Source organism: Copadichromis virginalis, linkage group LG4 (genome assembly GCF_057382275.1).
Source record: "Copadichromis virginalis isolate Kocher_CV1m ecotype Utaka linkage group LG4, C_Virginalis_male_GT1.1, whole genome shotgun sequence".
Lineage (NCBI taxonomy): Eukaryota > Metazoa > Chordata > Actinopteri > Cichliformes > Cichlidae > Copadichromis > Copadichromis virginalis.
The window spans coordinates 3,670,947-3,697,318 of NC_140621.1; the positions used below are offsets into that span (position 1 = coordinate 3,670,947).

At 43.8% G+C, this 26,372-nt stretch overlaps 1 protein-coding gene across 3 annotated transcripts; it reads left to right on the plus strand.

Annotated features, from left to right (window-relative positions):
- The first annotated feature begins 1,763 nt into the window (after positions 1–1,763).
- On the plus strand, positions 1,764–25,589 carry carhsp1 (calcium regulated heat stable protein 1). Of its 3 annotated transcripts, none has more exons than XM_085453161.1 (5): positions 1,764–1,973; positions 20,692–20,850; positions 22,029–22,137; positions 22,954–23,076; positions 25,374–25,589. In XM_085453161.1, the coding sequence occupies exons 2-5, from the start codon at positions 20,769–20,771 to the stop codon at positions 25,534–25,536; spliced, it is 477 nt and encodes a 158-aa protein (XP_085309287.1). In that variant the 5' UTR covers positions 1,764–1,973; positions 20,692–20,768; the 3' UTR covers positions 25,537–25,589. The 3 variants fall into 3 exon arrangements, with proteins under 3 accessions (XP_085309287.1, XP_085309288.1, XP_085309290.1); XM_085453162.1 differs by lacking the exon at positions 1,764–1,973 and adding an exon at positions 3,472–3,554; XM_085453164.1 differs by lacking the exon at positions 1,764–1,973 and adding an exon at positions 3,476–3,577.
- The last annotated feature ends 783 nt before the right edge of the window (positions 25,590–26,372 follow it).

Consider the following 26,372-nt stretch of genomic DNA (forward strand, 5'->3'; position numbering starts at 1 on the left):
TTCCTGTCCAAATGTATTGAGTTGCTGCCATGCGATTGGCCGACTAGATAATTGCGTTAATGAGCAGTTGACCAGCGGCCAGGGAGTTTATAGTTTACTGATTCATTTGATTAGAAAGCCTTTTCACTTCCAGTGTGGTTCAACACCGAGCCCTCCACCAGTCAACAAAAGCATATTTTACCGTATGCACCATTTAGTCTTGCGTGTCATTTAGTCACACACGAGCTTTTTTCTGTCATTTTACACATTTATTTCTTAAGAATTCTTCCCAGAGAGTCATGCTGACAGTTTCCTTTACTGCAGCAGCATTTCTTCACCATGTACTCAAAATTGCATTTCTCTTTCAGTATCGCAGGATTAAATGTGTAGTGTAGTAAATTCCATATGACTTCCTTACTTTATGTCTTTCCTGGTGTGTAGATTCAAATATGAAAAGTGTCAAATGGGAAATCAACATAGGAGCCTCTTTAAACTCAGTAAAGAAGCAGGCCGGACCTTAGCTTTCTCTTTTTGTTTCATTGTGAATATGCTAGACTGCGAGCTTCCTGTGTTTGGTTGGGCATGTGTGCGCCTCGACAGCAGGTCACCTTGCAGACTGTTAACTTGGCGGGCAAAACCGCACTTTTCTTGTCATCTAAAGGACAAATGGAACTGAATGGAGGTTTGTTCCCACAGTCTCGTTCCTTTGTACATGTGTTGTTCTCTTTGTTTTTCCCACATGGATTGTATGGACAGCATCAATAGACGGTGGTAAGAGAACACACTGACTCACTGTGTTTAACAGGATATAACGTTACAAAAATATAACTGATGTCTAATTCCCACTTATTCTGAGCTTAAGTATGAAAATGTCTCCCTCTGCTGAATGTGAGGCAGTGCTTCATGTGAACCTTTTCCATCTTATTTCCTGTTACATTCCTTTCAAGTTAAATTTTGTTTTTAGTCATGGTTTAAAAAACAAACCAAAACAAAGAATAAGTATAGCTTCATATAAAACGCACACCAAAACATGAAATGGTAATAAATGTGTTAAATTAGCTGTTTATTCCAATAAGTGCTGTCTTTGTGCCACGTAAGGTGTTTATTACAATTTCTTGGTTCAAAAATGTATGAAATCTCTTTTGTCAGGCGGTGTGACCGTTTTTAAAAAAATAAGACACCTTAATTAATCCCACACTTAAGAAATTTACGTCTTACAGCAGCTCACAAGTCAGACGGAAAAATCCATCCATCCATTCGCTTCCGCTTATCCTTTTCAGGGGCGCTGGAGCCTCAGACGGAAAAATCGAATCAAAGATATACTAAAAGACGGGAAAATCAAGCATTATTAGTCCAAAAGTGTTTTATACTATGTACAAATGTGCGATATATACAATGAGTTTACATGTAATATTGAATTAATCCTGTGTACCAACAATACAGAAATAGGAAACGATAGAAATAGATAATTCATTGCATGGCATTCAGAAGCCTTAAGGATTCAGGAAATAAACAGCGTGCAGACAATGCGGTTTATTATTCCCACGCAACACGAGTTTGTCTATTTATTTGAAACGTAATAAAATAACAGTAACTTGCATACAAATGCAACAAACATAACATAAACATTTTATTTATTCCTTTGTTCTTGTAAAAAGTGGTTTTCTGTATAAAATATACAAACAAATCCGCTTTGCGTGTTGTGTCGCGTATTTACGGCTGCTCGTTTTTGACGTCCCGCTGTAGCGCCTGTTACGGTAACAGGTGACGTCACTCCGATGGTGTTACGCCCATTGAGAAAAAAAAGAAGGAAAAAAGGAAAAAAGAGCGAGAGAGAGTGAAAGAGTTTACTCTGCTGGACTCCGGGAGGCTGAAGCTCATCCTCACCACGCTCTACAGCGGGGAACAAACCCCCAGCACGACATCAAACTGTTCAGAGCCGAAACTTTTCCAGCTTCAGAAGAAACGTCAGTGCTGAAGTTGGAGGCAACAAGGTGAGACTCGAACACACGCAGCGCTGCTCTGTGAGCGCGCGGCTAATTTCTGCAGCAGCTAGCTAATAGTTTTTGCCCCAAGGAAGCTGTGAACTTTACACCTGCTCGACAAACACTGTGGTTTATATAAATGAGCTCAGCGGACGAAATGTGTGGTTTTTATTTAAGCTAGTTTGTATTTGTAAGTTACTGGAGGCGCCAAAGTTCACTGACTTCCAGTCTTTGCTTTCCATCAAGGATTTTCCTGGCGCGAGCTGGCGTTCATTTCCTTTGGGGGGGGTTGGGGCTCAAAAGCATGCAAGGGAATACACACACACACACACACACACACACACACACACACACACTGTGTGTTTATGAAAGTCAGAGGCTTTCATTCAGAAACTTGAAAAGGCTTTTTCTCAACCCCCCCCCCCCCCATTCAGAGCTAATGAAGTCCTGGAAGACGAGCATCTGTGGGCGCTTAAGAGCCGCATGATATTGCCAGTATCTATCAGCAGCTCATTATTGGACAAGTGCGTGTTTGTTTCTCTCCGTGTGGGTGTGGGTGCATTAGCCACAGAGGACAGCAAAGGTGGAGGATCATCCTGTGTTTTTGAGCCCTGATTCCTACCTGTTGCTGGTTGAAGCAAGAAAAATATCATTAGATGTGTTGGTCAAGAGATATCGTTGAGTTTTATTGTTTGGTTGTGTGTGAAGAAGAAAAATCCTCGATTTCTAAGGAAAGGTATTGACTGGCTATCGTCACAGTTTCACTGAGGATGTGGTTTTCAGTTAAAGGCTGAGGTCTCTCCAGAGCTGCACACAAATTACAGAGCGAGTTGCAGGTCTGGGTTTTATCCAGCACCTGTATGTCTGTGTGTATTTTTAAACTGTATAAGACCCTCAAACTTCCCCAACGTGAAAATAAATTTCAGATGTATTTCGATCTCTGCCAGTCTACTTCATCGTTAAGTGCTTTATTGTGGTTTTTCTGTTTTATTGAACGACTTCTCAAATGTCATGGTGTTACTTTAGATGGCCGCTGAAGTGGAGTTATTATAAACACTGCATTCGATGTCAGCTTGACTGACGTGATGATTTAGCACGTTGTGTCAAAATATGAACGCCATCCTCCACCAATAAAACTGCACAGTAGAATGCAGTGAAGCCAGTGGACACCCCCTGCTGTTGGGTCTGTTTGGATCTAATGCTGAGCTCTAACAATTCTGGATTCACTCATTTTTTATTGAGTTCTTATTTATTGAATTATCAGCCATGTCTTTCATAAGGTTGAGGGCAACTTACTGTGAAGAAACCACCCCAATAAATTTTGGAGCTGCTTCTCAGACTCAAACTCTTTGACTGCAGCTGGAGATGGGTGTGGTATTTGAACCAGCTCTCCACCTGCTGCTAATGTTTTGTGGCCTCTTTCCTGTAAAGGTGTGTGTGTGTGTGTGTGTGTGTGTGCACGAGTGAAATTTTGCGCAGTTGTGTTTCCTGTTGTTTACCTCGGGAGCAAATTCCACGCTGGGTAGGGAATTGTGACTGGAATGGCTCCTGCGATCTATGCCTGGCACGTTGCCGCTCACACTTTGGAAAGTAGGAAGCACTTTGTTAAACTGGTAAATTAAGATTTGCATGCAAACGTATTGTTACACCCCGGCCTAGGCAACCGGGGTGCAACGCAGGAAAATAAAAAGCCCGTATAAAAATAAGGCGAAAACACACAAGAAAAAAAAACTAATACGGGCTTCCACAAAAATAATCCCAAAACGAGATTTAAAGCAAGATACCACATTTATTTACATCACCAACACAAGACGTCAAACTATTTACAACGGGGGGAAGAGCGCGACCATGACATACTGAAACACAAGGCTTAAATACATAGAAGGAGCAATCAGGGAATGGACCACAGGAGGGAAACACAGCTGGGGCAAATTAGAACTGACGAGACAGGGAAAATGTAAACTGAACACACTGAGATAAGACAGACTTTCAAAGTAAAGCAGGAAACACAACCGTCACGCCTAAAACAAAACACTGACAACACCGAATCGTAACAGTTCCCCCCACCCAAAAATCAAACAATTAAAACATGTAACCCCAAAGAAAATGTTTGATTCATGACCAGCGCATACGGCACCGGCTGCTGTTCTGCAGGCGACGCTGATGGCTGGACGGGCCCCTTGGATCCTCCAGTGGAAACGGAAGGCTGGAGCGGTCCCTCAGACCCTCCAGCGAAGGCGGACGAAGGCTGGAGCGGTCCCTCGGACCCTCCATCGAAGACAGACGAAAGCTGGAGCGGTCCCTCGGACCCTCCAGCGAAGACAGACGAAGGCTGGAGCTGTCCCTCGGACCCCCCAGCAAAGGCGGACGAGCAGCCCACCAGCTGCACACACGGACACGCAGCCCACCAGCCGCACACACGGACACGCAGCCCACCAGCTGCACACACGGACACGCAGCCCACCAGCTGCACACACGGACACGCAGCCCACCAGCTGCAGAAGGCTGGAGCGGTCCCTCGGATCCTCCAGCGAAGGCGGATGAAACTGATGGAGGCCGGAGCGGTCCCCCTGACCCTCCAGCAGACGACGAAGGCTGGAGTGGTCCCACGGACCCTCCAACGAAGGCGGATGAAGGCTGGAGCGGTCCCCGGGCCCTCCAGCGAAGACAGACGGAGGCTGAAGCGGTCCCACGGACCCTCCAGCGGAGGCAGATGAAACTGATGGAGGCCGGAGCGGTCCCCCTGACCCTCCAGCAGACGACGAAGGCTGGAGTGGTCCCACGGACCCTCCAACGAAGGCGGATGAAGGCTGGAGCGGTCCCCGGGCCCTCCAGCGAAGACAGACGGAGGCTGAAGCGGTCCCCGGACCCTCCAGCGAAGACAGAAGGCCGAAGCTGTCCCTCCTTCGGACCCTCCAGCGATCCCGGACGAGCCCCCATATGTTACACCCCGGCCTAGGCAACCGGGGTGCAACGCAGGAAAATAAAAAGCCCGTATAAAAATAAGGCGAAAACACACAAGAAAAAAAAACTAATACGGGCTTCCACAAAAATAATCCCAAAACGAGATTTAAAGCAAGATACCACATTTATTTACATCACCAACACAAGACGTCAAACTATTTACAACGGGGGGAAGAGCGCGACCATGACATACTGAAACACAAGGCTTAAATACATAGAAGGAGCAATCAGGGAATGGACCACAGGAGGGAAACACAGCTGGGGCAAATTAGAACTGACGAGACAGGGAAAATGTAAACTGAACACACTGAGATAAGACAGACTTTCAAAGTAAAGCAGGAAACACAACCGTCACGCCTAAAACAAAACACTGACAACACCGAATCGTAACAGTATCATGGCTGGAACTGTTTGCAGTCGGGGGACACAGCGATACTGCTGGCTTCCTTTTCTGCGACTCTTTCTGGGTTAGCACAAGCCATCTTAGCAGTCATGGCTGAATATCCATGGTGTTTGCATGCACGTTAGAGTCAAGGCCAGAAGGAGAATGTAAAGTTTGTCATCAATCAGATTTTGTTTTTCCAAACTTTTCAGCCAGACAGCTTGTCAGTGATATTTAGTTTGGACTAATGCTGCAGCCTGAGGAGGTGTTTCCTGTCTTTGTCCCAGCATTCGGGCTGGTTATGCAGTGAGAACAGTCTGTGGCAGAGGTCACACAGACTTTTATTTTGGTGTTGGTTGGACTTCTTTTCAGTAATGACTTTTCCTTTGCAACTGTGCTCTACCTGGATATGTGTGATTTTCCATAATCTGCTTCTCATCTGTTTTATTTTTGTAAGAAATTGGCTGTTAACTACATAGTGTCACAGTAGTGTAAAAGCTGTGTATGCTGTGGTGATTGTGTCACACTGAGTTCGTTATTTATATATATGCAAAGTATCTGAAAATCTCACGCCTGTGTGTGCTGATATTACTGAATCATTTAGCTGATAAGGACGGACAGCTGATAGCACGTATCAATAACCATCATATTAACTGTTTAACTGACTGACCTGTAATCATGTCAGCGTGCTGGATACTTTTTCACACTTCAAGTTTCGTCATTTGGAGCTGACGCATAAATCATACTTTCACATACTCGCTTGTACGAATGAGTGCTGCCAGCTTGCCATCACCTGTCATGCGATGCCTGTTAAATCCTGTCGCTAGCACCGATTGGAAGACTTGCAGACTGTGTCACCTGGAGCTGTTAGATCAGTGGTAGTCAAAGTGATGGCAGTAGCTAGCCAGTCAGTGACATTTTTACCTAATTTCCCCAATAATGTCTTCAAATGATGTCATCATTATTGAGATGACATTGTTTTCTGCCTCATTCTATTTTCATATAGACACCTGCAGCAAACATGCATCTGAGTGCATGCAAATAGATTCATGCGTGGACTGCTTTGTGTGTCTGTGTGTGTTTGGAGTGGGAATACTGATCTGTCATCACATGACAGAAAGCAAGAGGATAGTTTTGACTTCTGACTGCTGGTTTGATTTACATATTAGAGTGTAATGTGACTGCATTTGCAGAGATGCTTGTCTGCCTCATCTCTCTGAATTTATGTATTCATTGTGGCACATTTCTCTCACCTATATGCTACTGTGGTTTTTGTGTTTTGGTCTCACACTGGGTTTAATGGAGGGTGTAGAGCAGTGCTCTGATGGGTCCTCGTCTGGCCTACGACGAGGTAGGTTTAGTCTGCAGTGCGCGACTAAATGAAATGCACATTTTCAAAACAAACAGACGACTGATGACAACGGACAACAACACAGACAAGAACAGCGTCAGTCGTAAGCGATGATACCGAGGAGTATTCTACCCACAAGTTCAACACAGAAAAGCTTACCTTGCATTAGCTGGCTCAACAAATTCTAAAACCCCAGCTAGGTAACAAGTATCATGATGCTAGCGATCAACTTTCCCTGTTAAGCCAGCCTTTCTGCTTCAGGTTGCGAGCGTGCTCTCTTAAAAATTTGCATTTTGCAAACGTTAAAACGTTTTGGGACAACCCCCAAAATGTCATTCTTCTTAGACCCGAAATGGTCCCTGTGCGGCGCCTACTCTAGTCAGACGTTATCAGATGATAACGTGTTGCTGTTTATTTCTAAGATTGCTGCTGCACATTAGGGCTCTGAAACTTTAAGCTGGATATATTTAGACATTATGTGTTATTGTCCCATAGCCTAATAACAGAGGCATGGAAATCACTGTAGTTTGTTGCAGATCAAATTGTTATATTGATTGAGCAGGTAATCTTGGTGTGTGTCCTCTGTTGTGGTAGCTGCAGTTCCAGCAGTGTGAAAGAGACTCGAATCAAGTACCACATTTATACGTTAATGTGACAATGCAATGCTTCATTCAGTGGTTTTAGTGAGATACGACTCAACAACTTAAATTTTATTCCCCTGGAAGAGAATCTATCAAATTTAAAACATACAGTAAAGACCAGAAGAGTTAAAAACAAACCAAATCTATGAACAGATTTTATTGTCAGTATAAGTTACCATGGTGATTTAGCCAGGTAAAAACCGAGCCTCTCTCGTGACGCAGAAAACTCTGACTTGAAGCGAGACCTGGTTTGCTAATCCAGTAATCTGGTTTCGTAGTACAGTCCTCTGGACTATGGTTCAGATCACTGCCAAAGCCACTTTCTTTTATATACAGTTGAACAAAATGCCGTGAGTGACTGGAACAAAGTGCAAGTATTACCTTGTATGTGTGCAAGCTTTCATTTCTCTCCTAAGGAATCTTTGCTTTTACAGGCCATGTGTTTGTTGTCACTCACCTCTGTAATGCTGAGAGTGCATTATGTGTCCTGTAACTGACCTCAGTAACTGCTCTCGTCTTTTTCATCAACCTAGTTGCTTTAAGAAGTGAGGCAGCGCAGCTAGCTTTGTGTGGAAACACAGCTAGCCTGTTTATGCCACTGACTGTTGTTGTTGTTTTTAAATGAAGATGTAGGGCTGTGCTCAGCCATTGTAGCAAGAGATACTTGTCCTTACAGGACAACAAACATGAATTATAGGTTATGATGCTGTGAATAAACAGAATATTTCTCAAACATATGCAGCAGTAATATTAATCCATCATCTCTGCTTACCTTTCTGTGAAAGTCATCTGACGCCACTGATGGAAACGCACAAAGCCAGCAAACAATTTAAGTGATAATGGAGTCTTTATGCAGGTGAACTCCTCTCTCATAGCGCTTGTGTGTATTATTCTTTGTTTAGACATGCCATGTTGGTTTGCAGAGACTTTCCTGGTTGACAAGGAGCCATTTGGGTGCGACTACATTAGTAAATACAATTTGCAGTAATTAAATGATACAATGTTTGATAGAGATCATTTTCCTTTGATTTCTGACTGTTTGAGTAAATGTAGCCACCACAGCTTTAGAGCTGCTGGTGAGTTAACTTTGGCTTCGGTTAAAACGCTTTGGGACCTCCAAAATCCCCCAAATTTTCTCTGTCAAGGAAGATGCATCCTGTGGGAAGCTGTAAAAGTATACATGGGCTGAGTGATGGTACCACAGGACCAGGTTGCACTGTTTGACTTCGATGTGTGTATTTTGTTTGTCTGCAGCAGGTGAAGTTTTGAATGTGCAGCAGGGTGTAAAATGAGATTCTCTAGACCTCCAAACATAAAACACACCTTACTTAATAAATATACAAACACATTTTATCCCCCTGATCTTACAAGCTTTAAAGTTTCATATTTGATATGCAAGTAACAATTACTGCGAGGACATCATTAATCACAACAGGTGACAAATCAAAATGTGGCTCTTATCCAAACTGTCAACAGCAATAAATCTGTGCTCCATTCAAAGAAAGCTGCATTGCTCAGTGACCCCACAAACTCCCCTCACTCTTTTGTTTTCTTAGCCTTTCTCACACAGCTACAGTTTCTCGTCCTCACCCAGGCCTGCTTTTTCCCGTCTCCATGTCTGCCGCCGGCTTTGCTGTCCAAAGTGTTTTTAATCAGCCTGTCTGCCAACAACCCCCAACTTCCCCACATGCTAACTTCTAAGGCAGCTTTTTTCCAACTAGCTGGGGCGAGAGGGGGACGTCCAGTTTAATGGGCCGCGACGCCAAATACAGGCATAACCCAGATTCACGTACGCGGATGAGTAACGCCTCTACTAAACGCTGACATCTCACAGTTTCCAAAACTGCAAATTTCGTCACGCTCTGAACAAAATTCACTAAATCAACCATAAACGAAGACCAAAATTACGCATCGCATTTGGAAAAACAGCAGCACAAACTTTCTTACTTGTGCTGTCTTGCATCCAAAACAAATGTTCACCGCTTCGCAGTGACGTTACCGTGATTCTATTGGCTCAAATGATTAAAAGGAGGGGTCAGTCGTGTAAATCGGGCAATAGAAGCCGAATTTACTGCTGAATTTAAAATGACTGATTTCAGTGCACAAAAACCGTCATGTTTTATGAAAATGTGTCAACATCTGAACATCGATGTTGTAACAAACTGTAGCTTTATCCGTCCGAAGGATCAACGGGAATTATTTCCGTATCCAACATCGACCATTTGGGTGTCAGATTTCCTGCTGGATGCTCTGAATGATGTCAGAGTAAATGATTACGGGGGAAATGGATTCACTGCAAACTTCATTTCAACATTGTTATTAACAGACGTGTGATTTAACGATTGATGAGAGAGCTTTGTGAGCAGCCAGCAGATGTAATTTTCCGTTTCTGTGCCCTTATTGTCGACATAATGATTTTAATTGCTCGTTGTTTGTTTCATGTGTTGTGTCCAGAGCGCTCTAATAGTTCTGCATCCATCCAGTAGCTGATGATTGCTACCGCTGAGAAACACAGACTGCCTATTTTTAGTGGATTTATCAAAATGAGAACATCCACCTTTGCACTTTGAAGTTGAGACAATATTTGAACAAATATTTCATCTTATTGGATGAGAAAAAAAAAAAACAGATAATGAACATGGACAAAAATGTACTCGACTACTTAAAATCAGACCTGGTGCTCATGACTCAAACCACCTTAGTTTTAGTGCAGAGCCGTCTTATCGAAACACTTAAACGTTTACGACCTGCTCTTATCTTTCCCACTGAAGCGAGAGACGTAATCACTCAAAAATCTAAAGAGCTCTCCAAGGTCAAAGACGTTTGTGGATGCCCTTCAGTGCAGCAAAGGATATTCATTCAGGTCGAGAGCAGAGTTCACCTAAACCTGTTTTCTCAAACCTTCTGTTTTTGAGCAGTGGCTCCTAAACACTAAACAATGTTGTTGCTGCTCTTCTAGCTAGTTTGAAAAATAAATCGAGTTTCTGAAACATAATCAGTCTGCGAGGACAATTTAATCCCCAATGCATAAAACCTGTTGATGGTTGTTTACGTGGATATACTGTCATGTTATAGAGAAATTCCCATGATTCAGTTATACAGTTGTCAGTTTGCTAATCCAGTATTGATCTAGCAGCATGTTGGTCTTTTGTTGTCCCACAGCTATAACCATCAAATCTGCTGGTCGTTTATTTCAAACCATATGTTTGAATCCTCATAAATGCAACCGTCACACTTTAGATATGTTGTATGTATATATTTAAAAAAAAAAAAAAAGAAACTTTAATATGAGTTAAGTGGTATGAGTGATTATTTCTCCTTTGACCTGATCTTGATATGATCTTGCTTATCTGCTGCTTTAAGTTCTCTTCAAGCGACTATAACTAAATTACCCAAATCACTGTTTTCAGGAGCTTGTGGTTATTGCGGTGTGGAAATTGCACGTCCAAAATTGCAGTGGAGCAGAAGTGGCGTCTGGCATGATTGTGTCGGTTTTTTATTGGCTGTTGCAGCTGTGATTCTGGGCAATTTGAAAGCCAAGCATAAGAATCCCAGTACATCAATAACAAGCAACATTACTGTATGTTGCAGTGAGTTTGTGCTGCTGTTTAACTGGATTCCAGTGTAATATGTTTCTCCAGCAGTCTGTGCATCATACTGTCAATATTTTCCAGGAGATTTAGACGTGTAAGATAGACATGGGGAATGTCGGGAAGTTAAGACCCAAAGGAGGAAGAAAAATACTTACACATGGTGTCCAAAGGTTTCAGGTTTCTTACTTTCGATGCATCTTTCTGTTAAGTTATCTTTTATTTTTTCTTATTGTTTTGGGGCCAAAAATAAAGTCAAATCATTATAAAAGATGGTATAAGAGGAGAATGTTGGCTGCCCAGATGAGCTTGAAGAGATTCAGAATGCAAATCACACATGGCAGTAAAAGCATTTCCCCTGTCCAGTGACTGAACAGGTCGCTTCCTTTTTCCTACTTTATCCAGGAAGAATCACCAGCTGTGGTTACGACACCCACAGGAGAGGGCAGAACTGTGAGCATGTTCGCCTGAAGAAAAGGAAGAAGGCTTCAGCTCCCCAGTGCAGTTTTCATGTCAACAGAAGGATAATCTGAGACTGCAGCTTGTACAATATAAACACAGTGAAGACCTGCTTGTAAAAAGATTGTTACAAAGCCTGTAACAGTTTTACACAGTATTGCATTAGGAGGCAAAAAAGTAATAATTTAGTTTTGTTTTGTTTTTTTTGCTTTATTTAAAATTAAGCAGATAGTTCATGAGATTAACAACAAAATTACCAATTGAATCCAAAGCGAAGTCGTGACTCCTCACCTGCTCTCGACCACAAGAACACATGAATAAATCACTGCTTCAAATGAGCCACTTCTTTTGATTTCTGTGTGATGATCCTCATCAATATACAAGAGACACGGTGCCTAAAGCCCATGAAAACATTGTTTTTATGCTTTTTATTTTTTAAGCAATGTTAAAACAGTATGCTAATGTACCAAAAAAAACATAATTATTTTGCAAGTGGTGTAATTCTGACACTTTGTGCACCGAGGACAGTATAATGCTGTTTGAGTCCAACTCCTTTAAATCAAGAAAAATGTAAACCTCTCATATGAAAATGAAACTGCAGCAATTTGAGTGAAAAGTGATTTGAGCTGTTCACAGTATAGTAACTTATAATAGCTGCTGCTTGTTTTGGTGCTGAACTAATCTGGAGGCGAGGTTTTTGATACCGGATGCTTTTTGGTTTTCTGTTGTAGTCTCAGTTCTGCATTAGCTGATCGCTTTTAAAAAAAAAAAGCTTAAACTTCAACAAACCCTCGCAGCCTAACTGACCCATTTTAAAACGTATGTATTGTTTCAGGCCTGTGTCTGGGTGACAGTGGGTTCTGAGAGGTGGGGGAAGCAGGGGTGACGTGCACCTGGAAGCTATACAGTGGATTCCTGGGTGTATGGGTGGGTGGGGGCTCAGGTCTGTAGCTGCATTCATACGGCTCCTCGTGTAAACAGGTGTGAAGCAGGAGTTTGCTGACGGTCATGGTCAGCCCTCACAAGTTTGTAATGTTTAAAACACCAAATCCAGTGACGCACATCGAGGGAGTGAGTCATCAAATGGAGAGATCGGGACCATCTTTTGCCATCACACAAATGCAGTTCACTTTCAGCCACACACGCATCCACAGTACCACAAACACACCCACCCACAGTGGCTTCCACAGAGAGCTTCACATGTTACGCTTAAGGTTGCTTTCTGCATTCAACACAGGCTCATAATGTTTGTAAAGCAGATTGCGTTATTCTTTGTGTGCGCGCTTTGAGGTCTTCAATAAGGGGCCTGGAGCCATTTGCATCCGCCGTCCACTTCATTCATCTCGACCGCTTAAGAGTGGAGATGCAACAATGACTCTGCCTCCATCAGCTGCAGCGGCTCAAGGTCCTCGCAGAATGTCGCAGTGCAGATGCAAACATGTGACCGTGGTTTATGTCAGCCAGGAATCTTTAACTCAGTGAGACCAGTGCGAGATTGAAATCAAACTCCCCTTAAAGCGGTGCATTTAAGGGGCTGCTTTGTTCATACCTTTATACTTCCTGGCACCTCACAGGGGCGGATGATAAATGAGTGTTTCGTTTAGGGGGAGCTGAGCTGTTGATGGTTATTGTAGCTAGGGATGTGATGGTTATTAGCTGACTGAAGGGTTCAATATTGCAACCCCTTCTTGGGTTTTTTGTTTAAATGAATTAGTGATGTTATCACTATATTACAGCGGTTGTGTAACACAGCAGACATGCGCCTGCAGCTGCATTACACATCTCTGCTAATACACAGATTGCATGTTGTCGATGAGAAAGATGAAGTTTTTTGAGCTATAAAGTATTTGGATGCCTTTTGTCAAAATAAGCAGACATGTGGGGTTATGGGTGGATAATAGAGCCTCGAAATAATATCGCAGTATTTCAAGAAAATATTTCTATTGTTACGGGAAAAATGTTTTATTGGTGCTTGCAGGCAGCGGGATTTATAACGACTTGTAAGGTGTTATAGCCTCGCCTTGTCCCAGTGTTGTGCACATGTAAAGGTGTTGTATTGTTTAAGCAATAATATTGTCATATGGCATTTTTTTATATCATGGAAAATTTATACTGCCTATATTATAATCTGTCACAACCCCTTATAGAACAGTACATAATAACATATGGATATTGACCTATGAGTAAAGAAGGCTGCTAATGCTCTCGCTGCTAATGCTCTCGCTGCTAATGCTCTCCACGCTCTGAGTAACGCAACTCGTTCTTTTAATTTCCATGTAATCAATCTAAAAACAGTCTGGATGGAGGATTCGTTAGAACAGAAAGGAAGTCGCGGCGGTGACGGCACACTGCACAATCTTTTCCTGTTTTTGCTGTCTCACCTTTAACGAGAAGACTAAACCGGAAATGCTCCCAAATAGTTGACAAGCCACACTTTACTGGATGCTGGATAGTCGCCGTGTTTAACAGTTCACTAGGAGCGCTCAGTGTGACATGTTTGTGTATCGTTGCATCGATGTATTAGTAAGACCAGCTTTCTTTTTTTGTTTTCCTCGGGATTCTAGGATTTATAGTTTTTAATCTTAAAGGGTAACTTTAGTTTCGTAACACTGAATACTGGTCAAGCTGCATTCCTATTCTCTTGTTCATGGTAGAGACTCACACTATGACACCAGTCTTGCAACATTACAGTTAGCAAGAAAGCTAAATGGTTCCTCTAAACAGCTGCTTTTTATTGCCAAGTGCAGCTTTTGGGCAAAGCTAAAGGTAAAATGTTTCAATCTGGAGCTCAGAAACAAAGAGGAGACTGTTCTGAGGTCAGTCACCTGGACGTAGTTGTGTCACCCACAGTTACAGTTTTCCAGCCTTGGACTCTCCAAGTTTCTGCAAAGTTCCTGCTAATTTCATGTCCTTGCTTTGCCTTTGTGTCATCTTGTCCTCGGGGACATTTCATCTTTCTCTGCCCCCCGGTGTGAACGAGGAACTGAGTGAACCTCTGAGAGAGAGAGAAGGGAAGTCTGGGGTAAAGAAAAAGACGAAGCAAGGAGAGATGGAAAAGCAGAATCTTTACTTTCCCACATGGTTATCCTGTTATATCAACTCTCCTTTTCTTCGCTCTTCAACACATTTCCATCTGTCATGTTTCTTTTTTCTAAATGCACACTGTACTGGTTTGACCTCATGTTTGGTTTGATTTCATTTTCTCCTCTTCCATTTCCTGCTCTCGTGTCTCGATTGGATAAAAGGCCGATTGATTGTATTCGATGTTCGGAGCCGGATATTCCCATAAAAGCTTTCAAAGCAGAGTGTCTTGTCTGTCAGTCTCTGCACTTTATTTTATGCTCTTGTCTTTGTTGGTCCCTGTTTCACTGGTTTTTCACACATTTTTAAAACAAACCGTAAGCCACACTGCAGGCAAGCCACACGTCACGTGTTAACTAAACACGCGGTGTATACACTCCATAGTCAGGAATCTCACCTGACATAACCAAGAAATCCGATGATCCCAACATTCTGACAACTTCGTGGAGTAGCTCCAGTCAGCCACCTGTTGCTGTGTTTATCTGCACCACCACCTCATGAAGTCAGGCGGATTCTAGACCGGCAACCTGCACCAATACGTCCACGCTTATGTAAATGCCAGCCCACCTCCGACAGGGTCACATGATGTGGGATGACTTATAAATGTGCCACCGTTGGTGTGAATGATCAGCGTCAGTGAGCTTTAACATCGTCACAGTTAGCTAATCATTAAACTTACGGATATGAGAGGCATTAATTTCTCGTGTAACCCTGAGCTGAATTGCAAATACATTTATTTCCAAAATGTTAATTCAGTTTAGGTCTGATGACTCCAGGTAGAATAAGATTAGAGATTTGTCTTCTGCTCACCCTACGAGCTCGTACTTCAAGCCTAATTAAATTTACTGGCACTAATACTAGGAGAGCAGCAGAAAAACTCTGAAGGCTCTTGAGCAGCTAGTACAGAAAATCAGCACGTAGCGCACTTGCTCTTATAGACATGTCAGGGACCGACGCTGGAACACTGAGATCTCTGTGGGTGCAGCTCAAGATGAACAGACGTCACCTTGAGGAGGCTGAAACTAAACAGGGACAGAATCTGTATGCATTTGTTTCTGACTTGTATAGTACAACAACCTCATCATATGGATGCTGTTTATCACACCAAAGCTGGCTGTGTGGGATTCGGCCTGACCGACGATGTCTGTGTGGACTGTGTGTGTAGCGTTGGTATTTGCTGTGTCAGCAGGGTCACTGGTGGCGTGTTGTTCAGAGAACTATCATGGAAAATTCCACTGGACATGGGTTTTATCTAGTGTGTGTGTGTGTGTCTGTGTGTGTGATGATAGAGTGGCTATTGTTTGAGTTTGTTAGAGAGACAGAAGTGGTCCCACTGGATGGGCAAAATCCATGCAAATATCTTGTGTTGAAAATATTGTTTCAGCTCATCTATTCTTAATGCAGCCGTTCATACCAACCGTGTAATTTCACTGGACGAATGTGCAACATTTCATTTTTTCAAGCTTGATTGATTTATGGTTTTTGTTTAGTTTTTTAAAATACAAATAAACTGATCTGACCAATCAAAACGCGCTTCAGTACTGAATATACAATGATATTTAAAATAATACATTTTAACAGCTACAAACTGCTTTGGGTAAGTCAGTTCTCGATGATTTCTCTGCCTCCTTACATACAGTATCATCTCTGCCAACAAGCACTGAAACTGCCTCACTGACATCCTGAATATGTCTATATTTTATAGATAGATAGATAGATGGGATGAACCCAGAATCTCAGTTTCTTCTTTTTTTTTTTTTTTTTTTCACAAAAAAGCAGAAAAGTTAGACACTAACTAAACTACAATGCACACTAGCTATACACTCCAAACATGCTAAATGTCACAAATCTGTCGCCCTCCCTTCAAAATACACAACGGCAGCCTGGGACACAGCGGACAAGAAGTCGTTCCTGTTGTCCTGCATGTCTGTAGTTTGGATTGAAGCAGAGTCACATGATCATATACTTGAGGATGCATGGACTGCAACACACGCTAGGATGCTTATGTGTCCGTATACGTGCAGCATGGGAGTGCTGAACTTCCTTTGAGATGCTAAAGTGTTGAATAACTGAGTTATTATTACTAAATTTCTATCAAACTTAATCTGCGTCATTACACTTTGATGTTTCATCAGCATCGCAGCAGGTTGCTAATGCTTTGCGACACAGACTCACATGGCAGCCTTTCAAATCGATAAAATTAGAGTCCAGCTTCGTCGTAGATTGGGTGCCAGTAAATAGAGCCTTCTTAGTGAGTGACAGCTGGATGCCGTCTTATTTAAATCTCTGACGTCTGGAGTGTGGCGTTCCCCTGAAGATGTGGACGTAGCCAGGTTTGGGGGTTTTTTCCCAGACCCGAAGGATCGAGTGTAAGTGATCTGCTAAGGCTTTCAAGCGACGCACAATCACAGACAAAGATTTTCCCATCGTTGCTAAGTCGTACATTTTTGACACCAAAATCAGAGTTACTGTGGGATCATTTAAGAACAATAAAATCTGTGGATTCCTTTGAGTCTGAGGGGATAAAAACATCACTATGAAGCATTTTGGATGTAAGAGTGTTCAGATTTCAGTAGATGATGACGAGGGCTGGTGGACGAATCTGGCACCTCTGAGAGGTTCATGCTAAAGGGAGCAGTAATCTCTAAGGTCAAGGCTGCAGTCGCTTTTCCACTAAAGAATATTGCAGCTTTAATTTTCAAACATTTTGCAGACTGTAACCTTCGTTCTTGTGTTGCAGAGAGTTCGATGCCAGCTGTGGTTTCTGTGACTATAAAGATCGGTGCATGCATGTCGGGTCTGTTATCGTGTGTGGCCTCTTACTGTCCCCTGCTCTTATCTTGGTCTCCTCACGTTTGCTTCACACCTCTAATGACTCAGCATTTTTATTTGAGCATGGAAAGCGTGTATATTTTCACATTTTACCTTATATTTCGAATCTACCTGGGGTATTTCTTGTTGTTAAACTTGATTAGTGTTGCATGTATAACCTGCAATGTACTGTGAGAAAAAAGGGCCAGTTTTTACAATAACATTATTACAATAATGGTTTTTGCTCCCTTTTATAAATGGCAAACTTCCACTGCTGGTACTTGAACGTGTTCAGCTTCACTGTTTTTACAGCAGCATGCCAAAACACACACACCATCACACACACTGATGCCAGTCTCCAGTTCCACCACATCCCAGAGGTGCTCCACCTTTCAGATTGAGATCTGGTGACTGTGGAAGCCACTTGAGTTCGGTGAACTGATTGTTATGTTCCAGAACCTGTTTGGCATGATTTTGTGTTTAGCTTCTGAGATCAGACAAGAGCAGGCGTGCTCAGGGTGGCCGAAGCAAGGCTAAAATGAAAGGAGGCAAATATAAGTTCACAACTGAAACAATGATGTAAAACACATTACAAGTGGCAGTGAAGAGTCACGGGAAGTCCTCCAGGAACCTGAACTTGGTGATGCACAACCAAGGAACGGTTCAATTCAGTTTCACTTAGGTGCCAAATAATAACAGTCGCCTCAAGTTGCTTTATATTGTAAGGTTTAACAATGGAGAGGAAACCTCAAAAATCACACAAACCCCCTGTGAGCAGCACTTTGGCAATAGCAGGAAGGAAAAACTCCCTTTAAGCAGGAAGAAACCTCGGGGAGGGGCAGGGGACACGGCACCTTCTTCCTGTAGTTACTTCTGTTGCTCCTGCCACAGAAACATCCAGCCAATAATAATAATGGCCTGCACATTATTTCTACTGACGCATTTTGCTTTTGCTTTGGATTTTGCTCTCTGTAATCACAAACTCATGATTCAGACCAGAGTGACACAACTACAGGTTTGAAAATGCTGGAAAATTATGACAAATTTAAAAATATTCATTTTAAAAATTCAGTTCCAGCATTGTTTTAAGGAAGCAGAGTTTGTAGTGTGTTGTGCAGGAAGGTGATGGTGGCCCTTTTAACAGCAGCAGTAGTAACGAGGTGAGCTAAGTCTGCACTCACCTTATCTTGTTTTCCAACCTTTCCCTGAGTGCTGTGTCTTATCTGCCACTTTCTCCCTGTCCCACCTCCTCTCCTTGGAAAGACCCTCTGTTTTGTTTGTCTGTTCTCTCCGTCATCCTGTAAAAGCTTTTCCTTTTTTAACTTTAGCGGCTCGCTATTCCTTTGGGAAGGAGGTTGCTTTGGTCACAGTGTAAACGGAGACAGACGTGTTGATGGTCATAAAGGAAGCGCGCTGTCCTGAGGGGCTGTGATTACATTAACCTCGTGTCTATTGAGTTAATCAGACACCGTGCTCACTCGGAGCTGTGCTTCAAAACCGTAAAGTGTGTAACTGCTGCCAGAGCGTGTAGCTGGTTCTTAAAGCAACTGGCTGTGTGCTGAGCAAACTCTGATGTCAAATGATCAAAGGTTAGAGTGCTAATCATGTTCAGATATTTAGAGCGTGGTGCTGTAGTTTTTGTGTTCATTAGCAACAGTCGGTCCTGTTTTGGTGTTTTTGTTTATCCGCAGCTGTTCCAGAAACATCCGCAGCTGTTTTCCAACCTTTCGATGGCTATTATTCATCCTCGGTTACAGAAACCAGATTCCACTGAGCTCATTAATCCATCTGAACAAGCATCCAGCTTTGATGTGCCTTTGTGCCAGACTCTCCTCTTAGGACGATGCTTAACTTCTAGATTGTTATAATGCAACCTGTATTGTCCTTTGAGTGTTTTTGGGGCGGGCTTAGTGAGCAGGTCCGACTGTGAAACCACATGCTTATTGGTGAATACTTGTTCGACAAGTCATTAGAAAACAAGCATGTTTTATAACATGGACTCTTCTTTTTGGCCAAAACCAAGACTTTTCAAAAAGAAATTTTATTCAGTGTGACCCAAGGTGACGGTCTAAGCAAATAAATAAAAGTTGTCCCATTGGCTTCTATAGGACAAAGATATCGCCATCATGTGGCCTTGAGATGAATGCAGCTCGCTCGACCATCGCTCCAACACATCAGACTGTCTTCTAGCCACCTCTATATTTGTGTTGACCCGTTCATTTATTTTTAAAAAGCCAGTTTAATTACTTTTATATGCTGCTAGCTTAAGCTATACCAATATGCCATGAATTATGAGTCGATTAATATTCTATAAGAGCGAGCTGAGTGTAAAAGCGAAGCTCTCAGTTTACCGGTCGATCTACGTCCCTACCCTCACCTATGGCCACGAGCTGTGGGTAGTGACCGAAAGAACGAGATCGCGGATACAAGCGGCAGAAATGAGCTTCCTCCGAAGGGTGGCTGGCCTCTCCCTTAGAGATAGGGTGAGAAGTTCGGCCATCCGGGAGGGGCTCAGAGTAGAGCAGCTGCTGCTCCACATCGAAAGGAGCCAGCTGAGGTGGTTCGGGCATCTGACAAGGATGCCCCCTGGGCGCCTCCTGGGTGAGGTGTTCCAGGCATGTCTCACTGGGAGGAGGCCCCGGGGCAGACCCAGGACACGCTGGAGAGATTATATCTCTCGGCTGGCCTGGGAACGCCTTGGTGTTCCCCCGGATAAGCTGAAGCAGATGGATTGATAATATTCTGAAGTCTGTATCACAAAAAGTAGTTCCTAAAAAAAGTTCTTGTGAGAATGTGTCAGGCTCTCTCATGCTGTGTGTTAAATGTGGGGAAACCTGATTCTCCCCACGCTGCCCAGAACTGCTGTGTGAAAACACCTGTGCACCGTGGGAAATCTGCTCCACTTTCTTCTGCAGCTTTACTCAGAAACACTGGCGTTCGCAACCTCGCTGAAGTTCTCCTGGATGTATTTGTTTAACATTCTTGCGTCTTTCTCTTTTCTTCTTCTTTTTTCTTCTCTTTCAACAATGCAGCTGTAAAGCAGAAGCCGCTGCACGTTTTCTTTTCCACCTAATTGCTCGACGTGCAGTCGAGGGTGAGGTAATGGCTGATGTTAGTCCTGGGCTGAGGTGAATAAGGACACTGTTGTTCTCCACCGTCTCTGTCGGGTCGCATCGGCGTGTACTCGAACTGCTGTTGCCACAGCAACGAGATCCATGAGCACAGATTGTTTTTTGCGGGTGGGGGCTGGAAGTGGGATTTGCAGCTTGAACTGCTATTGAAGTAAAAAAGTGCACGTAACACCTGGGTGAGACTGGCACACTAGTGTGTGTGTGTGTGTGTGTGTGTGTGTGTGTGTGTGTTAAATGGAGAGAGTTAGGTAACCCTGTTCTTTGTAAGCATGCTGTGTGACTCGCTCTAAATCTCGTCTGTCATCCTCCTTTCCCAGGTGGTTAACACGCTCTGCTGTGCTCCCTTTTGAGCCGCCCCTCCTCCCTCCCCATCCTTTACTCTGCCTCTTCCAACATGTCCTCTCAAGACACTGCCATCAAGGGGTCTCGACCTGTGACCCCTCCACTGCCTTCTCCAAGATCCCCACGGTCTCCAGGTATATGCATAAATACACAACACCCTCTCATGTGTCACCTGACATTGAAGATTTTGCTCACTTTCAGAGCAAAATCTATCAACATCCTACAATGTGAACGGCACATCAGCACTTTAACGAGATTAGCCTCGTCCATTTTGATGAAATTTGATCGCAGAAACTCTAAATGGAACTCAGCAGTTTGTATGGCGCCCACGTGCTTGCCTGACAACATGGGGCAAGCTCCTAATGAGATAACAGATGATGTCAGGGCTGATTGCTTCCCCAAACTGGACCAGAGCATCACTGAGCTCCTGGACAGTCTGAGGTTCGACCTGTTGGTGTCAGACGAACCCAAGCTTGATGTCCCAGAGGTGTTCTGGTAGACTTGGGTCAGGTGAGCGTGGGGCCAGTCAACAAGATGAGCAAGGGAAAATCTCATTGGCCTCCACCTGTTAAACCATTGTTTCAGAAGTGTGTATTAGAGGGGTGATTGGTACAGAGTCCACATTCAAAGTCTGCAGAGAAAACAAAGACACTGATGGACCATTTCCATATGCATGTGCCAAGTAAGTGCGCTGTCAGAGTAAGCTGTCCCAATGTCATGGCCACGTGTTAACAGGTGTCTGCTCTCCAACTGATCTATAATCATTTCTTCTGTATTAATGTGCAAGTGATGCTCAGTTGGTGGGCCTGTGCAGTCCTGCTTCATGGAAATATCAGAGTTGGCTGTGAGCAAATTAAGCTTCATCAGAAAAAACTAGCACAGTCATTTACATACAGAGTGAAGAAGCAAGGTGAGCTAACACAAATAAGCAGGAATTTAGGAACCGCGCACTGTTAGAGCGCTCGCTATAAACAGATCAAAGTACGAACAGCATGTGTTGCACTGATGTGAACCTACTGTGCCAGTTAACCCAGTTCTGTTAATATTATAGTGGTGGTGGGATGGTTCACTCATAATTAAACGTCCCTGATGCTGTGAGATGTTTAATGTGACAGACTCATGGTGTGAGGGCGTCGAGCTCACGCTGAGGTGGTTCACAGGCACGGGGGAGCATTAGCGTCTCTGTCCGAGGCCACGGGTCATGTATTTGCACATGCATTACAGGCACAGTCCCTGCTCTAACCGCTCGCCATGCTGTCGCGTGAAATTTGTTGCAATGTAACACACTGAGGACTTTTTCCCCCCACTTCAGAATCTCTGCACCTCCCGGCCTGCAGACACAGAGATCGCTCGCCTTCCCCTATGAGAGGCTACCTCATCCCCAGCCCTCTGCCCACACGCAGAAACAGGACCTGCTCAGCGTGAGGACACACACACACACACACACACACACACACACACACACACACACATCTGTAGACGTTAACGAAAGGAAACAAATTCACAAGCCAATGAAGCGAGTGTAATATTCGCTGCTATGAGGCTTGCTGTCGTTGCTGGTCAATAATCTCGTGCTGGACGCTGCACGGTGATCAGTTTGTTAATCAGACTGTCAGATTAGCATGTTCAGTGAGACCTTCTGTGTCTAACCACAATGAAACACCCACAGCTTTCATCGTTCGTGTCCTGGAATTGCCTCTTCGCAATAATTCATTGTTACCACGTCATGCAGCATTCAAGCAGCATGTGTAAATGATTAGTATGTGCTGATGCAGACAAACAGCAGTGCATGCCAGCACAGTGTGTCACAGTTTGTCAGCTGCTCTTCAGAAGACTCACTTTAAACATGAACTTTCAAACAATGAGCACATGCATTACTCTGTATTTTATGTATTAGCACATGTGTTTCTTTCACTCTTGGCTCTGTATGATGTAAACAAGAGTTTGTATTCTGTGAATCGTGCAAAGCTACTCTGGTTGTTGAAGAGCATAATAAATCCTGCTTCAAAGTAAATGTTTTTAAAAGCTCACTCGGGGCCAGCCCGGCGCTGTGTGCAGGTTGCCCTGCAGCAGTCCTGACTCGCAGGATTGGATCTGCTGGTTAGCAGCCAACGACCTTTCAAAATAAAGTGCTTATTTCATATATGGCGGGTCTTACGAGGGATCTGCCTCTGCTGGTTCATCAGTCTGCTCTGTGCTCACGTCTCCCATCTCTCTGTAATGTGCTTCCTGTGTAGGACGGCTCGTGCATCGGAGGGACCCGTGTTTACTGGCATGTGTAAATATTTCTCGCGCTCCAAAGGCCATGGATTTATCACGCCATCGGACGGGGGCGCTGACATCTTTGTCCATATCTCAGAGTAAGTGTGTGTGTGTGCTTTGTGGATTAATGTGTTCGTGGTCAGGTCGGCGTGGGGAAGCACCTGTGGTGTGGCGAGTGCCTCACACCGTCGTTCTGTGGGTGAAAGGTCAGGATGTGTTTATTGCTCTGTCACTGATGAGGTGTGTGTAGCTTGATGTTAAAGTTTGTCAGCTCTCTGTAGGAGTGAAAGGAAACGCACAGCAAGGCGACGCAGAGTGTAGGATATCTGATGACCTTCACTGCGGTGCCTTTGTTATCACCCACAGGCCTGAAGCACAGACGTTAGCGGCGCGCACGAACACTTGAACACCTACGTTCACACAAACCGCTCATTGGATACTTTTTAAGCACAAAACAATAAAATAGTTCACGAAGCCTTTGAGTGACTTTTCCACGTGTTTGTCGAACATAACAGGACCAGGCTCGTCCTCAGCAACAAGGCAACACAACAACACAGCCTAGTGATGTTTATTGATAATATCTTATTGATATATTGATATAACCTCGTGCCCTCCTCTGGCCTTTTTCTTTTTTTGATGTAGAGATCTGTTAAAGCTTCCCCCTTTGCTCTGCCATCTGTACTCTTAATGCGTTTTGCACCCTTTGACACAAATGCACAAAATCTGAACTCATGCATCTTTTTTTCCCCTTAATCAACTTGAGCTCTTATCAGAATCGAATCGATCGTTTTCTGGATTGAACGTGATTTTTAGATGCAGACTTGATTCATTAGCCTTCTCTGGTCCTTCAGGTCATAAATCCATTCTTTCTTTTTTAAGAATGAACCAAACTGACTCGGCCGGTCCTAAAGGCGTTGCTATCCCACTCAAAGGTTTGTTTTGGTTTGTCAGACTTTGTGCAGGCGTCTCTATGGGCCTCATAGTAATAAAACATTTCAAATGTATGGTTGTGTTATGAGTCGGGGTGTTGAAGTGCAGATTCTCAGCTGTAAGTAAAGGAGCTGGTGAAGCTGTTGCATAAATTGTTGAGAAATTGGGGCCATTTTTAAACACGCTCGCCTGCTAAAGTTGTTTCGTGCATATTGGAGGATAAGTTTTATTTCTTCATAAATAAATCAGCTGAAAGATCGTTTCAAGTGTGGGACTTCTTCTGCAAACTCAAAGCACAGGGTCCAAGGAGCTTTCAGTGCAAACCTGTAAGTGTGCAGGAGTGAGAAGGAGTTTTGGGCCCCATCAGCACTTTGGTAGGTTGTGAGGTAAAGAACTACTCCAGCACTTCTTGCCAAGCTGCTAAGTTTGGCCTTAACATCCATGAAAGTGCGGGATGATTGTCAAATCCTTTTTGAGGTAAAGAAAGCCATGTGAAGAAGACTGTCCAGGAAAAATCTATATTATTATTTACCAGTGACAAACCAGTACTCAGCATGAAGTGGGAAGAAGTTAGTGAAGCTGAGACGCCGACCAGAGGGCAGCAGGTTAAACAGGTGGTGAGTGGCGTGCAAGAGGTCACCTGTGATGGGCCTGGTTTTCCTGCGACAGGAGGATCTGGCGAAGGTGGGGGGTGTCAATCAGACTTGTTAAAGCAGCCAACATGTTTGGCCACTGCAGTATTTGGTCAAATAAAACTAAGATGAGCTACCAGTAGGACAGTAATTAAAAACAGAAAAGCTCACACAGTGGAGACGATGTAGTGTGTTGCATTCCTGCAAAATCTGACAAATAAGCCTTTTATTGATCATGTCAGTGTGTCTTTGTGGTCTCTGTGTGTTCAGCGTTGAACTGTCTGCACTTTGAGCCCACACATCATATCTAAACAGTGTTTGTCACAAAAATATCCAGATTTGTGATGTTTGATGCTGCTGGGTTTCTTGAATAATTAGCTGAGCGAGGAGTCGTGCGCATAGACGGATATGAAAACGAAACCACACGAGAAATCATGGCTCGAGAATCCCGTTCATTAACTTTCACTAAAATCTACAGAGAAAGCCGGAGAGCTGTTATAATAATGTTTCTTATTATTGTTCATGTCCTCTTCAACAGGAAGTGTCTCATCGTCTGGTGTATCGTGTGTTTTTGAATCAGAGAGGTATGCCTTTTTAGGCTCTCCTCTCCTTTGCTCTGTGGCTACAGCTGAAGTCCTTCTACCTAACAAGCCGGTGCTGATGAGACTGAGCTGTGTGACTGGTTCTGTCTCCCCTGAATCAGCAGTGAGCACCAAACTGTATTTGATTCCATCTACAGCTCATCCAGCACTCGGGAGGCTGAAGCAGGACAAGAGTTCAGCGTGTCTGTAAAATCCAGCTGGGTTTGAACCCCTCTGTCTCTGTCTCCTCAGCATCGAGGGCGAGTATGTGCCGGTGGAAGGCGATGAAGTGAGCTACAAGGTTTGCTGCATCCCTCCTAAACTCGAGAAGATCCAGGCAGTGGAGGTGACCATCACCCATCTCAAACCTGGGACCAAACACGAAACCTGGTCGGGGCGCACCGTCGACAGCTGAACACCTGAACCGCGCTGGTGGGAGGGAAGAGGAGTGGGTGGAGTCAGCATGATTGGGGGGGCGGGTGGAAGAATGAAGTGGGGGGGGGGATAAAAACCTGGGAGTGGTGGAGGAGCCAGAGGTGGTGCATACTGTTGGTTTGTGAATAGAGGGGGGACTTCACCTTAGGTTAGACTTTTAGATCCCTGCTTAAAAAAAATGATAGTGAGATGTTTGAAAAAAGAGTTTTCACAGATTTTAGTTTGGAGGAGCTGAACCGGCCGTGGCTGCTCCCCGTGGACCCCGCGCCATGGGGTTATTCTACAAACTCCACTGAGGCGTACTCCTCTGCTTGTGCCTGCTTCTATCATGTGTGTTTGACATGTTTGGATGGCTCAACAAGTGAATTAAAGAACTTTCACCTGGTACGACTGAGTTCCTCATTTTGTTTTTATGTTTCCGCTGTGTGATGGGAAGGGTTTTGTTTTTGATCTTTGAGTTTCAGCTCTGTGTGTGTTGAGTTGCATTAAGATCAGGAGTTTTATAACCTCTTGACTGTTTCTGGCAACAGTTTTGTGGGACCTTGACTGTTAGCTTGGAAACCAGAGGAATAAACAAACATGCCTGTATAGCCTGCACAGCCACTCAGTGGACAGTTGTTAGCTTCTCAGTCACACTGATAGTTTTCTGTCTTGTACAAAGCAAAGCTAGTAGAAGAAAACAGTTTACTTGTATCTTCTGACCCAGGAGGACGACTGCAGACTCATGGACTGCTGATAAAAGCTGCCAAAGCCACATCAGACTACTTGGACAGTCTCTTGTGTGTGGTTCATGCTGCAGTCTGGCATCAGCAGGTG